Below are 17261 nucleotides of genomic sequence, written 5' to 3'. Positions count from 1 at the left end.
TGTTCTGGAGAATCTCTCCATGCTGTGTTTTTAGTAGTTAGTCTTCTTATTTCCATTAATTGATACCAGTTGCTCTAAGACTTGTCTATGATAGTCTTGAAAATAATCACACTATGCATATTAATAGGGCATGATGTACTTGTAATACAATGGGTAATGTTTCTTTGGAGGATGTTATAGTCAGTGTAATAAGTCCTTCATCATTAAAACAAAAAGCAAAAATAGTTTCTAGAATCAGAACAAAATGTCAATTATTTCAAAAATTCTAGGTTTAAATAGATGCCATATTAGCATTCCCCTAAAAGAGATTTCCATTGAAAGATAGGTGAAAATAGTTTTTCTCTTGATGTGCTGAAGAATATTTATTATGAGGAAAGGAAGTACATGAATCTATATGTAATAAAATAATCTATGACCGAAACATCTAGTCAATGAGTGAAAAGCTTAAATGAGAAGCCAGAGACCAGCGTGCTGTCCACATTCTTAGAACCCTGGTTCAGGACTGCAGCCAATGCTAGAGCTTAAGACATAGCACTCCAGTCTGCAGAGCTGTGTGGTCAGCATTAATTATTACTTAAATAGATATCACTTTTAGTTAAACTTACTCTATGCAAAACAAAATGTCATTACCTGAGAACTCCAAAGAATTAGAAACTTGGGTTTTAAATTGTATTTCAGGAAGTTAAATCCAAGGGAGTAATCAAATGTGGGTTTTTCCAGTGCCTTTTTTTTTATTGTATTTAACTGTTTGATTCAATTCTTTGCTATCTATAATCCGTAATGACTATATTTATAAGGCATCAGTATGAATTTAAGACCGCTGAGTGCATCCTAAGCTTAGCTAATGAGGATCAAGGAAACTACATGTCAAAAAAGAAACAGAAAGAAAATATGAAAAACTTAGAGTCATCTTCCTTTTAAGAGAAAATGACTATGACAGACATCAAAATCTTTTGGAACTCACACTAGATTTTTTAAATGAGATTCAGATGTTTTCTAAATACCTTGAAAATATGTCTCACTCTAAAATAACCCCTTTGGTTGAATAAAAATACACACATAAATAAATAATCCATACATCCATACAAGAGAAAAACTACTACTTGTCTTCTACATAACTTCCTGATCACCAAAACCACTGTTCTGTAAAAACTTACAGGTATAAAATGCATACAAACAAAAAGAATGATAACTGCACCATTTTATTAAAAAACGTATAGGAAATATTCTTGTTTCAGATAATGTGGAACTGTCTTTTCCTCAGGAGTTGAAACATCCGGTGCAAATGAGAAAGACACTTACTAACTTGGAAATCTTTACTAAGAACAACAGTCACCAGTCTAAAGGAATGTATGAAAGGCACAGTAAATTTGCTTGACTTGTGTTGTCAACTCAACCAGTTTTTGTTAAACCTAGTGTGTTCGTGGTAATTGCACATTTAAATAGTCTACTGATTTTTTTATTTTTTAGTTGGTGAAATGGTTGGTGTGATATGAAGACATTGAGAGTTTGAATTTAAAAATCAATGGTTAAATCTGTGAGTTCTCCTCATCAGAGTCTAGCCCCAAATTCCAAAATTATTTTAAATGTAAAGTTAGAAGCGCATGTAGATTATCATTCTATTGATCATATGAAAGAATATAAATTTTGTATTTGGTCATGATACACACAGTACACCAAACTTTGTAAGAGGTTTAACTATGTAATTTAAGCTAATTTGTGTAATTCTATGAATTTGCAGTGTCATAAGTAGCTAAGACATCTAAATTAGAATTATTTTTATATTATATAAGAATTGAGTGGAAGAATCCTGGACGTGAGAAATTAAAAGTAATGCATAAATGGACCAGCTTAATATTCCTCATCTTTGTGTGTATTCAGTCTGGGAACCTAAACTCCATTTAATTGTATTACTACAAAAACAAGGATGTTCTTCTCATAAAGGCTGTGCAGTAATAAATGGCTGTGTTAGCATACTTATTGTCAAAACTCCCCCAGAGACCCTGCCACTGAAACCTCCGCTGTCCCCATCAATAGGCAGGTGGCATCTGATCAATCCAAAACAAAGTTACTGGGAAACTAATTTCAATTACAAGACTTTTGCTGCTTATAGTATAGACAGAAGAGAGCAGAGGCCATCTATTTCTCTGAATTTTTGTGCCAAATAATATTTATTTCTTGCTCTTACAAGGAACAGGGAAAGAGTACTACTGGTCAAATCCTAAAGGATTCTAAGCTCCAAATGTCTATCAATCCTAGCATTTGAATGGCAAGTTGGATGGTGTAGACATGGGAGGAGAGGCTAGGTCTCTCTTAGATCTTAGGGCTTTCTGGAGTTCTTATTAAAATGTGAATTCTACTCACAGTCCTACTCATCTAGCACATTAATTAGCAGCTTAGCAAGAAACTAGTGTCAAAGAAAGGAGCTGACATCTGGAATTTGGAGGAGAGGGGTGATCATTAAAAAGACACATACCAGCCAAATACACTTTGTCACTCTCATACCTCAAGTCAAGATGAGGGGGAAAAGTACAGGAAAAGTTCCTGTGGCATGAATACCACAGATGTAGACCTCCACCCCCAACCCACCCCATACCTAGGTTTCTAGGAAGCTTAGAATTACATTTTAAAAACCAGTTGTAAAAATTCTCCTTTTGGGGGAGGGGGATAAAACTATTCCTCTCATGACATGGCTCTTGGTCTTTAATTCTTATATTCATGGCACTCATGTATATGTATCTGTTATTATAAAATACTTCTAACCTTTTGGAAGAAGCCACTGTATAATAACTTTTTACTAGGCTAATCATCATGCACTTTTTATCCACTTTCAGGCCTCTGTCAGCTATAAACTGGAGCTTATATAAACTCAATAGGTGTCTTTTCATTATTAGAAAGCTGAAAGAATTGTTCCTTTTGTATATCTATACCAGCACACTCTCCATGAAGAGTCGGTGATGGTGATGACTGAAGACATGCCTATGGAAATTTCCTATGTGCCTTCTACTTATCTGACTGAGATCACTCATGTCTCACAAGTCCTATCAGAAGTGGAACAACTGCTTAATGCTCCTGACCTCTCTGCTAAAGATTTTGAAGATCTCTTTAAACAAGAAGAGTCTCTGAAGGTAAAAGCAAACAGTCATTTAGATTTTACAAGATGGTCGCATTGATCATTTGTGGTACCAAAATAGTTGGCTTAAATGTATACAAGTCATTTTGACTTCCACATGGAGTCTTCAAACACTTCACAGGATGGTTAGCTCTAGAAATCTGAGGTAGAAAGAGAAACATAGATTAGAAGAAGTATTTTATAATATTGAATGTTGAGAGACTTCCTAAAATATAAGAACACACAAAAATATTAGTCTCACATGCATTCATGACAGAAAGGACTCACCAAAATACAAGATTTGATAGAAGAACAGTTTATTCCAACTGATGTATTACTTTCCTTTCTTCTCCCCAAAAAGGGGCAATTTGATGAGGCTTTAAATAATACCTACTGTTTATAGATTTAATTTCATATTTTCCACATAAACATTCAATTTTGTATTAGTGTCAGTATCAATACTATAATATATGTACTCTAAGTAGAAGACAATAAAATGTTTCCTTTAAAATGACCAGGCAAAGGCTACCAACCAAATCCATTCTTTTATTCAAACCAGCAACTACAAGTTTCTAGATCCTAAACTGAGACAAAACATGAGGATATAGCCTTTGGACTTTGCAGGGCAGTGTCTAAAGATAAATAAGTGCATCATCAAGAAAATGAAATTATTAATGTGTGTCTCCAGATAATTTTTGTGATCATACATTCCACCCTCAAAATGAAATAGGATAACCAGAGCTTGGTATTTGCTAATGCAAATAGCATAAAATTATAGACAAAAGATAAGTTTGCTCTCAGTAGCATCTGTTCGCTAAACAATTTTGGGAGAGCTCATTCCATGTCACACGTTTGTCTCTGTAAGTAAACACATAGCTAAAGCTATTTAGTTTTGGAAATCAGAGTTGCAGTATGTTGAGTGACTTGAGTTTAATATCTTACTTTAATCAGCTATAAAATTACACACTAAAATAAAATAGGAGATGCATGGATCTCTGGAACTACTCCATCTGTTTTAGTATAGTGCTATTTCTTACTCTCTTTGAAATAAATGCAAAGTGCTGATGGGTACAGTGAAGAAAAGAAACCCAATCAATTGGTAAAGGAGACATGCCAGCATTCTTGTCATTATTCCCATTAACTAATTTCTCATGACAGTGCAGTTTGTAAGTTCATCATTGTCATTCAACATGTAAATCACTGCTAATGAGATAATATTCATTCCCTTCTATGTTCATGGACGTATGGGTCAGGAGAGCAGTGACCCTGAACTTATTAAGTTACCAGTAGAATATCTTTGCCTTCATACCTCTTACCCTGGTGCACTGAGAATGATGGGCCCCAGGCTACACTCATCATAGCTAATCATTTGTTCTTCCAGATACGTTTAGTAGTATTGTAGCTGATACCCACTGTGATGATATTGATTGTCAAAAAGGTATTATGGCAAGTTTAATTTAGCTGGATTAGTGATTCCTCATTAGACGCAGTTTTAGGCATAATTCCATCTCACTTCCAACAGATCAGCGGCAGGCAAAATGGGCTTCCTTCCTTCATGGAATTTTTGAGGGGGGATAGTTTTGATTTCAGTATTTTCAATGAATATGTATTTCTTCTTAAAGGCATTCATCATTGTCGTTATCCAGTAGTAAAAATAGAAAAGTAGTGCATAAATTGTACAGCTGCTGGTTGGGAAGGTTTGAAATTAAATTGTGGTTGATTTTATTCCTGTAAGATTTGCATGAATCAAATTACAGAACTGTAGTAGGTACTGCTGTGGTTTAATATACATATTTCTTGAAAGTATAATACAACACAAATAATGTGTAATAACTCAAGTAATTGCTTTCTGAACAAAATATAACTAATATAGCACATATAATTTCCATTGATGTATTGAATTGGAAAGCTACCTAATCATTTTGACAAGAACTAAGCAGATAAACATCTATTTACATATGGAAATCTGCATTTAATAGCTAATATACCAGCTAAGGCATAACTAATGATTGAGAAATATATACATAAATAATGTTTATTCTTATACAAAGCCAATATTAGTGTTGTGAATCCATTGATTATGTTTGTTTATATGTAAAAAGTTAATAATATTCATTTTATAAACAATACTACCATTGTTTAGAAAGAATTTAAATTTTTGAAAGTTTCGATCAATATTAGCAATAGCTTGTACTTTATTTTTAATCAAAAAGACAATTGTCTTAATAAAAATTTCCAAAGCATAATTACTATATTAAATCATCAAATCTTGCTGTACAGTGTCTCATGTAAATATGAGCATAAAAAAGAGTAGAAAGGTGGTTGCCAGGGACTGGGGGAGGGGAGATATGGGAAGTTGCTTTTCAGTGGGTATAAAATTTCAGTTGTGCAGTACAAGTAAGTTCCAGAGAGCTGCCGTGCAATACTGCGCTGTAAGTAGACGTAAGGTATTGCACACTTAAAAACTTATTAGGAGTGTGGATATGTCAAGTGTTCTTATCACTATACAACAATTAAAAATACTAATACAATATGAACATAGAAATGTTTAGCATCACAAGTTTTAATTTTATAAATTTTTTCCCCTGAGAATTTTAAATATTTGAAATGTTGTCATAAATGCAGAAATGATTCATTGAAGAGACCCCATAGAAAGGATTTATGCTAATGCCTCCATATCCCTGATGTCACCAAAAGCTTCAGTTCCACTGGCATTGGAGTTACTCTTGGGGACCCACTCTCGTCCGTCAGCATGCTCTGTATTATGACTGGCAACTGCCAATTACAAGTTCCTGGCACTCTGCCTTGGGACTCCCTCTAGTCACCATAGCCGATAATTGTCTGTCAGGGCACTAAGGCTCTGCCTCCCCATATCTCCCAAGAAACCTCAACCAATGACAGATGGCTTTCTGTGGATACACACCACTGCTCATTCACATCATCACTTGGGGTAACTCTGAGGCATGTTCTACACCCTGACCCAATGTTCCCCAGCAGAATAGAGACCTCATTGTGCAGTTAGAAACCGACCTCATAACACATTCTACTGGCTTCTGCACCCCCTCCCCATGCCCCACTCCCTTACCAGTGCTTCCTAGGATGGTTCCCAAGTAAATTACTTGCATGCATATTATAGTCTTAAGCTTAGTTTCTAGGGGAACCTCATCTAGGACACTTTTGAGATAAATAATGACATATATACTGTTTACTCAGCACTTGCTAACAGAAATCCTGGAAAATACTCCATGTAGCTTGGTGTGGAATTCCCCAGTGAATGTGCTACTCCCTCAGTAAGGAGTTCCTTAGTTGTTCAATTAGGCCTTGGCATTGATAAAAGTGAGTTCTTAGGACAAAACTGAGAGCATGGCTTAGAATAAAGATGACAACTAACTTTTATCTTTTGCAATAATGTGAATCATATTTTTTACAGTGTTCAGACACTTCTAATAATGACTATATTAACTAATTTAATTCCCCCACAAGTCTACAAAGCATTTAAAATTGTCCCCATTTTATAGGTGAAGAGACTGAGGAAATATATAGTAACTCAAAGTTGAAAAAACTAATATTGGTGGAGCAAGGATATGAACCCAGGCAAAGCATCTTCAAGTCTGGGCTGTTAACCACTATACTCTTATCATCACCTTTTCTGCGATTGTTTCTAGGGTTCTATGTTGAACATGGCAAGGGTGAATTTGGACAGAACATGGTAGAATGCTGAGGTCTGTCACGCCTAGTTCATAGGAAAAGTGTCCTGGGTTCTAAATCTCAGCAAATCTATTCCAGTTTAAAAAGATTCCATAAGAGGAAGGGAAAAAGGAAGGACTTAAGAAAAAAAAAGGAAGGAGAAGAAGGAGGCAGGGAGAGGAAAAGGAATAGAAGGAAACAAAGAAGTCAGGCACGCATAATTTCTATTGTGTCATAATTGAAAACATTATGAAGTGGATACATGCTTTATTTTTGGTAGCCAAGAGGGTGACAAAAACTGTGGACATATGAAGAAAACTCAGATGTTTAAAGGACAGTTGGGCCCTTGTGGAGTTTCTGTAGGATCAAGAAGTAAACGCAGCCCTTGTTCACCGTCAACAGCACTGGGAAGAGCTTGTTGTGAACTTAAACTAGACTATAAAGTGAAATTGTTCAGTCTTCTTGATTGGTTCAGCTTTGTGCACAGGACTCTTGAGACCTAAAAGGAATTGTTAAGACAAGGCCCTGATAAGGAATGAAGGTTCATTCATTCAAACATATTTATCAAATTCTTATTATGTACCAGGCATTGCTCTAAGTGCTTAAAAACAGTGAACACAGACAGTGGACCCTGCCCTCATGCAGCTTTATTATAGCAGTGGGAGAGAGAAAATAAGCAAACAAGTAATAAGCAAATATTGTGTATTTAAAGATGATATTTGTTATTAAATTAAAAAGCACAGAGCTGGGTAAGGGGATATAAAACTACCAAAGGGACAGGAGTAGGTGGAATGGCAAGAGGTAGGAGTGCAATTTTGAAAAGGGTGGAAAGAACATTTGAACCAAGATTTGAAGAAGGTAAGGGAATCAGGCTGGCAGTCAGCCCTGCTGTCCGGGTGTAGTGAATAGTCAATGCAGAGGCCCACAGGTCGGGAGTGTACCTAACCGGATCAGTGAACAGCGGGCAGGCCCGTGTATAGGGCAGGAGCTCAAAGGGGCTGCGTAGTCCAGATGGTGGAGGGCCTGATGGGCCGCTGTGAAGATTACCTTTCACTGTCACTAAGTGAGGAGCATTGTATATTTTGAGGAGAGTGGCATGATCTGATTGGTTTGAAAAGGATTGCACTAGTTGGGAACAGAGCTATAACGGATTAAGAGTAAAAGCAAGATGAGTTGGAGAGAAGATGCTGCTGGCTGAGACTAGGATGGTAAGGAGAGATTTTCAGATTCTGGAAATGTTTTCAAGATGCAAATTGCAGAGGTGTTTCTGCATTCACATAGAACTTGAGCCTGGGTGTATGAAGACCTATTGTCAACAGATTTGGGACAGAGTTAAGAGAATTTAGGTATCCTGTGAACTTGGGTGAGGATCCCTTGAGGGATGAAGAGATTTCTTCTCACTGATATTTTTGCCTTCTGTACTCCAGCCTTGCCTTGAAGCAGGGAAAAAAGTATGGTCAATGGACAGCATATCCCCTTGGTCAAGACCTTTATTCTTTGGAATCTATTTCATCACATTTAAGCACAAATTTAATAGTGCCAGTCATTTGTCTGCAGGCAAAACTAATGCCATGGACAAACTGTTTTTCTATTCTGGAATTAGGGGAATTAGATTTTGGAAGGTGGCATCATATGTACAAATCTGAATAGAGTAACTGAAGGAAAATACGAGAATGAATGTTTCTGTGCATACTAGAAAAAGGGTTTGATTTTTTTAAACCAGTTTAATAATATTACAACAAAAGGATATTGCAATTCTTCTAAATTAAGTAATCATGGAGCATATAAACTGTCAAAGCAGCATTTGATTACAAATGCTCATTTTTAATTCTGTGTAAATTTTCTAATAAAATAGCTTCCTGCATGGAAAAATTGGACTTTCATTAATGTACTATTACATTGTAAGAACCAATCTTTTGGACTACATACAACATTTTGGATAACGTAATCAATGTAGTGATTTCTCTGAGGAAAATCAAGTTTTTCAACCAACACACTTATTCCATTATAAATATAATTCCTTTCTTCAACCACTTTCATGATTTGAGATTTATTTGCTCAATTCGCTATTATATTTGTGAAATGCTTTATAAAAATTAATCAATTCACTATAATTTAAGTCCTTAAATCAGCACTATAGTACCTCATTTTTCATTTCTCTTACAGTAAAGAGATTATAGATATTACTGCATGATAGCCCTGCCCAGTTCATATTTATATGTGCTTCAGTGTAGTTTTCCTTTATATTTTATAAATGTCACTCTTTTATAGGAAATTATTGATTATTTTCTCCCTGTCATTATTTTATCAGGCCCAGCAGTTGTCTCACTTTGACTTTCATGCTGCAATTTACTCCCACCTCTGCTAAAATATGCTTTAAGAACTCACTCCTACTCTTTCATTTCCCCCAGCAAGACTATTTTGATAATCCCCATCCTATAAATTCTGGAAGTCAGAAACTTCCACATTAAAACTTACAATTCATGAGGCTGGCAGAAATTCTGAGGTTGCAATTAAGTGTGGGGAGATTTTCCCTTCTATTTATGAAGTATTCAAGCTGTTTAATGACCAATTGTGATGCCATTTTTTGATGTGTGATATATAATTACTGATTCATGATTTATGCAAAAACAGCAAGTGCATCATCCTATGGAGAATGTTTTAGCCAAAATATGTAGTTGTGTTTAGGCAGGAGTTTTCACATGTGGCTCATTCATCATGCAAAAAAAATCAGAAGAACAATTTACCATAGAGCCACTAAAAATAACCTTTTAAAATTTCTTTAGAAGCTCAGAAAAATCTAATTAATAAGCACGTTAATGTTTTTTGATTGAACACGCTTCCCAATTTGATATGTCATTAATGCAGTGCCTGGTAGGTGGATGGGACATAAAGAGAACACAAATTAAATTTATATAGGGTGTTGCCTTCATGTGTCAGATAAAGACATATTCCAGAGAGTGAAAATGAACTGGAGTTTGAGTCTTTGGTTCTCCAACTTCTCTTTTTCAATTTTAAGATATATCTACTCTCTAACGGCTGCTGTCACAACAGTTACTAATGGGTTTTTCTGATCTTTTTTTCTTGGAAATTACAGTTGTGGGCTCTTCTGTTAACCAAGTTATGAAGGGTCTCAATGCTTTTTTGGCAGCTAAAATGGCTTAAAGCTATTATTTTCGCCTCCCCAAATGTGAAAACAATAGTGCAGGGTTTTATGAACCTAAAAATCACATGCATATGCATCTAAAGTGTATGTATACCAATTTAACTGCAGTACTACATTATAAAGACAGTGATACTGAGTCAGCAACAGCAACAGGTACAGTTTTCACCATTTGCAGTAGTTTGCAAATGAGCCATCTGCTCCTTGTGACCTGTTCCCTGGTGATCAACATCCATCATATGCACAGCCACTAGGAAGAAAAAATAATATCTTGTTTTTCTTGTTCACCACTGACTGTATCTACAACTCCTAGAACAGCACCTAGTGCTTAATAGACATTCAGTGCACATCTGTTGAGTGAATGAGTGACTATCTGATAAATCCAGATATGGACTCTGATCAAAGAGAACTGAACGGTGTTAAGCTGTCAGTGCCAAAACTAAAAAAAAAAAGAAAAAAAAATAGCCTCTTTTACACTGTATCCTAGCTCATCAAGTTAAATCATCTAGACCTGTGTGAATTCTGACCATCAATGCATACATACCAGCCCGAAGACATTTGCTCTGGGTTTGTACATGCTGAATTTTAAGCCAATCATTTATGAAACCATGTGGTAGGAAACCCATTTATAATTAAGATATTAGTAATATATCGCACTCACTGAGCTTACATGATATGGTTATGACAGGCAGTAGGCTAGAGAGGCTTGCAAAGGATTGGATTTGAACATAAAACACTTAGATTTAGACTCTGAATCTGCGTCTTAATAGTTTTGTCCTTGGGCAAGTTGCATAAAATTTCTAAGTCTCAGTTCTTCTAACTTTGGAATTAAATCAATGGTAATACCTGTTTCAGTCTACTCAGCCGTACTATTGTGAAGAGAGTGAAATTATGTAGGATTCTGTAGAAAAAACCTTGTAAATATGTATAATTATATAAATTTGGAGATTTGTAAAACCCATATTTCTTCACTGAATATCCAAAATCTTAAAAATTATCATAAATTAATTTTCCATGTAAGTAATCCTGAAAACATATGACCTTTAGGAATGTGGTAAAACTCATAAAATTTCATATTTATATATAAAAAACTTTAAATAAAAAATTAACAGTATAAAATGCATGTAAAGTTATTTCCAGATTTGGCAACTAGTCTACAGGTTAGAAAAAAAAGTTTAAGAAAGTAAAAAGAAAAAGGAAAAGTTTAAAATAAAAAGTAATGTATGTGGGCTACAAAACATTTGCTTTCAACAAAAACTTCTGTGAGAGAATCTGGTTCCTTTCAATCATATTCCCTTACTATATTTCTAAAGCTGAGTATTGCTTATTCAGACGTAAGTTTTTCCACTCTTCTACTAATTTTAGGTGCCAAATAAGTAACTCACATTTTAATATTTCTCTTGAGGATGTAGACTCTGCATTGTTCCAAGTTTCCATGTGCCACTGCTTTTACCAGGAATAGGATGCTGTTTTCTGGTTTGTTTTGTTTTGTTTGGAGTTTTGTTTTTTGATGAAATATGTTGAATTGATTTTTTGCCAGTTCTATTTCAGTAATTTAAAAATACTTTTTTCTGAATTCAGAACCATGACTTAAACTATTTGTGAAAACAATGAAGATCTAAGTAAAGAATGCTCTAATCAGTAGTGGGTTTTCTTTCCTTCTGTTTTCCTTGGAGTTCTAATATATGTTTTCATTACTTATTTTGTTGTTTTTCTTTTGCCATTTAAAAAAGTTAATCTGTATTCATTTTCCTGATTAAATTGGTAATCATGGGCATGTTAACACTATAATAATATTCAGTTGAACCTTATAAACTGACATTATATAGGTCAACATGTTCAAATATTGGCAATTGCATGTAGCTCAATCTAATGTAATGACATTTACCCAAATCTGCTTATTTCTGAATCCTAATGCATGTCATTGAACATTTAAGGAAAAAAATCAAAAAATTTATATTGTAAATCACGTATAATTAATGGGTACCACTTGCTACCAATTTCCAGATTTAATTTGCCTAACTTAGGCAACAGATTAAAGAATTTTCTCATCATTAGGAGAACCCATGGGGCTCCCAAAGAGGTAAGGAAGTAAAGTAGAGTGTTAGGATCCTGCATCCGTATCCTGGATTTTTTGGCCTTATTTTTGTTGTTCTTCTTAAATTTATGTGTTTAGGTTCAGAGTGGAACAATTATGTGAAACAGTGGTTTTGCTTTTCTGTCACTCTTGTAAAACATTGTAATGGAAAGCATGTTCTCCCAACATCAACAACATTTATCATTTATAAAATGGGGAAGATATTACCAAATTGTTTCCTATTTTTCCAAAACAATGTGCTATAATTTTATTAATTTATACAAGTCAATTACATTCTAACTTATGTAGTAGTTATCTATGAATTTGCTTGATCACACATCTTGGGTTCAGTTCTTTATCAAAACACTAAGATGTTCATGATTGTATATTCATACAGGATAAAAGAGTATAAAATGGAAAGAAGAAAGAAAAGCATCCTGTTCATATTTTCCAATCCCATTCCTTGGTACAAATCAGTTTTTTAGGTTTCCCTAGATTGCTGTATTGCCTTAGAATTTTTTTTCCATAGAAACTACCTTAGCCCTTTGTCTGCTCAGTTGCACAAGACTTAAAATCATGTCCTGGTCTTAAAAAAAATAGAAACACAGGATGCTATTTGTCTAATATTTAGTGAAGAGAAAAGCATTTGCTTCTATACAACTCTCCTTCACTATGTACAACAGCCAATTTTTCTATCAAGATTTTCTGTAAGATGATTTAGACAATGTGTACAAGTTCACACAAAATCTACCTATCACAGAATGACTTGTGAAATCATTTTCACTTTAATTAGTGCTGATGGACTAGAGTGATTGTCTTTGAGGAACACTTGGACCAGTGAAGTGCAGGTTTTGGGTTTTTCTTTTTGTTCTTGTTGATGCTCGGTGGCATCAGACAAAATTCTGAATGAAGGACATAGGTATCTGATGTACTGTGAAGAAACCATGGAGATACTCAACCAGTAAATGCAAAGGACTGTTCCACTCTTTGACAGCTAAGTATCCAGTAAAAGTAAAATAGAATAAACAGGGAGATACCTGAATAGTTCAGGCCCCAACATATGTTGGGACCTGAATGCGCATCTGCAATGGTTCAAGAAGAGTGTAACAAACTCTACAGGTTCAATGATTCCATTCAAATTGGATTCTCATAAACAAATCAAAATTCAATACTTCAACTCAACTCTTCCCTTCAAATCAGTAAATACTTAGTAAGGCCCAGATGTGCTTTTAACACTCTAAAAGAGAAATGTAGGATATGATCCATGCTCTCTGATGATTTATAATGTTATCTGAATACACATGTCATAGTTTATACAAATGAGGTAGAAAGTAATAAAGGTAGGAAAGACATAATATAGCTAAAATATTTAGTATAAGGCATGAATGTAAATGAATTCATGAAGATGGGAAAGCAATGTAGAAAGCAGACACTGAGAATAACTTTGTAGAGGAGAAAGCCTTTGAATATAATTGGAATTTGGACAATACTAATAGCTACCACTAATTTATTATGTGCCAGGCAGGACATATTCTAAATTCTTCATCTGTCTTAACTCATGTGGTCATCTCAATGACTCTATAAGGAAAGCACTAGTATTATACCCCTATTCAAAACTATCCCAGCTGGAGATGGTAGTTTGTATCACAGTGGTGGCAGAGGCAATTCTGGATACATTCAAAGGTAGAGCCTATAGGATTTGGTGGCCAATTGCAGGTCGTTTGGTAGCGAGAGGATTCAGGGATAAGACTAAGAATTTTGACGTGAACAGCTGGAAAAATGGAGCTGCCATGGACCATGTACTATCAACAATTGCAGGAGGATCAGGTCAGGGTGCAAAATTTAGTATAAGTTTAATTTTGACATGCTGAGTTGGAGATGTTTACTAGACATCCATATAGATATCAAACAGTTGGCTATATATATATATATATCCAAGTCAGAATTCAGGAGAGAATCTCAATTTTGAGACACAAATTTGAGAATCATTGGGGGTGATTTGTTAGCTCTTCCACACTTGCTCACAAAGTATGTGTCTTTTCCCAGTCTTCTTTCCTGTAACTCCACTTCTATGGACAATCTTGGCCACTCCCACGACCTAAATATCCCCTTGACACAAATGGCTTTTATTGATACAGGCAGAAAATGGACTAAGCAAGATGTCAAGACAGTATCATAGATTCACTGCTAATGGTGCCCAACAGAGGAGTCATCCCATAGATTTAGGGACTCAGCCATTTAATGATTGACTCTGCTTAAGGCTGCAGCAAAGTTCAGACAAAGAAATAGGAGAATTTTGTCTTTCTGGTTTACTATTATATCCCCAGTACATGAAATGTGCCTGGCACATGATAGGATTTCAATAGGTATGAGTTGAGTTAGTGAATGAAGACAGAGACAAAGCTCTCAGGGAAGGAGAGAGAAACCTGGGAGATAGCAAAACTAGGAGGACTAGGAGGCCAGGGCTTAACAATACTGAATGCTGTGGAGGTGGGAAAAGATGCAATGAAGAATAGAAATAAATAGAAATTCCCTTCAGGGAGTAAATCTGGCAAGAAAAGGTGAATTTCAGGTGTTTCTAGTCATCTTCTCATGAGTCATTTTAGAAATGGAAACTGAGGAACTACTAGAAAGCAATTATAAATATTTTAAAAGAAGTTCAGTATATTTCAAACAAGAATATCATTGAAGTGTGGAAGTCACTTTTAGGGGAAAACACACTTCACAGTCAGTTTCAAATTATCTGGTATTTTAGGTTATGTTTTTGTAACTCTGAAGCTATATTATAAAATAGCTTTTTTTCTTACTGAAACATTGTTGCTAAAGGGTACACTGGCAAAATTTGAAGTAAATATTTTGAAAGTAATTTCTAAATATTATAATCTAAAAGAGAAGACACAATTTCAGATTAATGTTTGTATATACATCCTATGATCGACATACTTAAAATTCTACCTTGGTAAGAGTTTTAAACTCATGCACATATGTTTGAGTTTACTCTTTGGTATAAAACGGTACTAAAGACACCTTTAAATTATAGACATCCTCATTTTTAAATTAATGTGTTGAAGTTTAAGCAAGTGCTGAATTGAACTTTATGTTTTCTATTTGAGAGTTGCCCATTTATTTTCATGACTACAGAGAAGGTACAATAGAAATAATGCTATTTAAATACTAGAAATCATACACTTTTCATAGTATTTTTAAAGCAATGAACTTAGCTGGAGATAAGAAATAACATTGCAAATTCAGTAAGTTCTTTTTAAAGTTTATTTTCCTCAGAAATGACTAACAGGAAGTTCATCTTATCAGATATCACTATCCCCTACTGCAGCCCTGTTCCACTTCTACAGTATCTACTTTGACATCCATACAAATAGGCTCACCATCTAGGTGGGTAAAGACTTGCCCTGTAATGAAACAGGCTGACAGCAGGGGAATAGTTGTCGCTTTACATTAAATGGAAAAAAAAACTAGACAGCAGAAACCTGCCCCTTATGATAGAGAAGAGAGCTTAAGTTAAGAGTTACTTGAGACCTTTATCTCAACTTGATTCGTTGGCAAATAGGTCCCTTGTTTGGTTCCCTAGATAAACTGTAGTCTCTAGTTTATCTTTTTAACACACTGAGGGCACTGAGCATTCAAAGCTTGAATAAACAAAGTACTTTCAGGTTCACCTTGTTTGTTATGAATCACCTTTAAAACCTGGGTCTCTTCTCAGAGACCCAGGTTTTAAATATTACTTATCTCAAAGTTGAGGCCTTTGTGTTATCAGTGAGCTCTTAATTAGACCTTTCCAACTAGAAATGTGAGTTAAAGAAGCATAGTCCATAGTCTTCTGTTTTTCTTTACTATACGTATCTGGACTCCAGCTTTTAGTTGTGCAAGTTACTTCATTATTGAATTTTTCTTTATTATCAGTGTATGACTAAGGGTCTTTCTGATTTGCTGAGTGAATTCAAGGATGTTATTTTAAAATATTAAAGACTTAAGTTCTACAAACTCAAGTACAGATGCCTTCTAAAAATAATTACAAGTTTTTGCAGGGAGAGTGGCTAGCAAACATCTTACAGAAATGAAATGGAGTGCTATGGAAGTCAATTCATAGGGGCATATCAAAATTAAGAAAGAAGTTGACTAAAAAGTGGGTATATCACCATTTTGCCATCATATTTTCAGCTAAGATAAGGACCTACTGAGGGATAGAAATGGAAATAATATATACTAGAGTGATCCTAGGGACTTTTCTATCACCATAGCAACTGCAGGGACTATGGTTTCATTTTTAGAGGGTCAGAATCTATGAAGATCACTTATTTCTAGACAAACTAAAATAGTAAAAAGCTATAAAAGATCTCATCTCTGGCTTTAAATTGTGGAAACTGCTGCAGAGTCTTCTTTGGTGCATATACCATTTTTCTGTGTGCAGCGCCTCAGGGACAAAAGTATGTGTAGGGACTTTAAAAAGGATTTCCTGTACTCCAGCCACTTTTGACAGCCAATGCACCAAGGAGCTATTATCTAGATATCCACGGAGTGTGACATTCCCTGCCCCTGTTTGTGCTTTTTACTTTTCTAATCTGAGAAAGTTTTCCTGCCTTTGCAACATGGTGCCCAGCATTAGTAAAACTGTTCATAACTTGATTCTCAGCAATTCCACCACTTTCCAGAGAATTGGGCACTTTCCAGAGATTTCGATTAAAACCAGGAAGTTTTGTAAGCTCACATCCTCACGGAGAGAATGCATGTGTATGCGTGTGTATACATGTATGCACACCCACCCCACCCTGAACATCAAAGACATGAATGGATTACTTTTCTTTTTAAATTTTATTTTGGTATAATTAATCTACAATTACATGAAGGACATTACTAGGCTCCCCCCTTCACCAGGTCCCCCCCACATCACCGTTCACAGTCACTGTCGATCAACATAGTAAGATGCTGTAAAATCACTACTTGTCTTCTCTGTGTTGCACAGCCCTCCCCGTGCCCCCCACACACTATACATGCTAATCGTAATGCGCCCTTTCTTTTTTTCCTGCCCTTATCCCTCCCTTCCCACCCGTCCTTCCCAGTCCCTTTCCCTTTGGTAACTATTAGTCCATTCTTGGGTTCTGTGCTTCTGCTGCTGTTTTGTTCCTTCAGTTTTCTTTTGTTCTCATACTCCACAGATGAGTAAAATCATTTGATACTTGTCTTTCTCCGCCTGGCTCATTTCA

General features: G+C 35.3%; 1 protein-coding gene across 10 annotated transcripts in view; it reads left to right on the top strand.

Moving 5' to 3' along the window:
- DMD (dystrophin) overlaps positions 1 to 17261 on the top strand; it is a 2259748-nt gene that overhangs the window by 1070717 nt on the left and 1171770 nt on the right. For all 10 annotated transcript variants that reach the window (XM_036992000.2, XM_036992004.2, XM_036992005.2 and 7 more), the window contains one exon: positions 2934 to 3128. In XM_036992000.2, the coding sequence (XP_036847895.2) occupies positions 2934 to 3128 (195 nt within the window). The remainder of the gene's footprint in view (positions 1 to 2933; positions 3129 to 17261) is intronic.

Source organism: Manis javanica, chromosome X (assembly GCF_040802235.1).
Source record: "Manis javanica isolate MJ-LG chromosome X, MJ_LKY, whole genome shotgun sequence".
Taxonomy (NCBI): domain Eukaryota; kingdom Metazoa; phylum Chordata; class Mammalia; order Pholidota; family Manidae; genus Manis; species Manis javanica.
The sequence above is the reverse complement of the archived record's forward strand: the minus strand, read 5'-3'. Positions and strand labels throughout refer to the sequence as shown.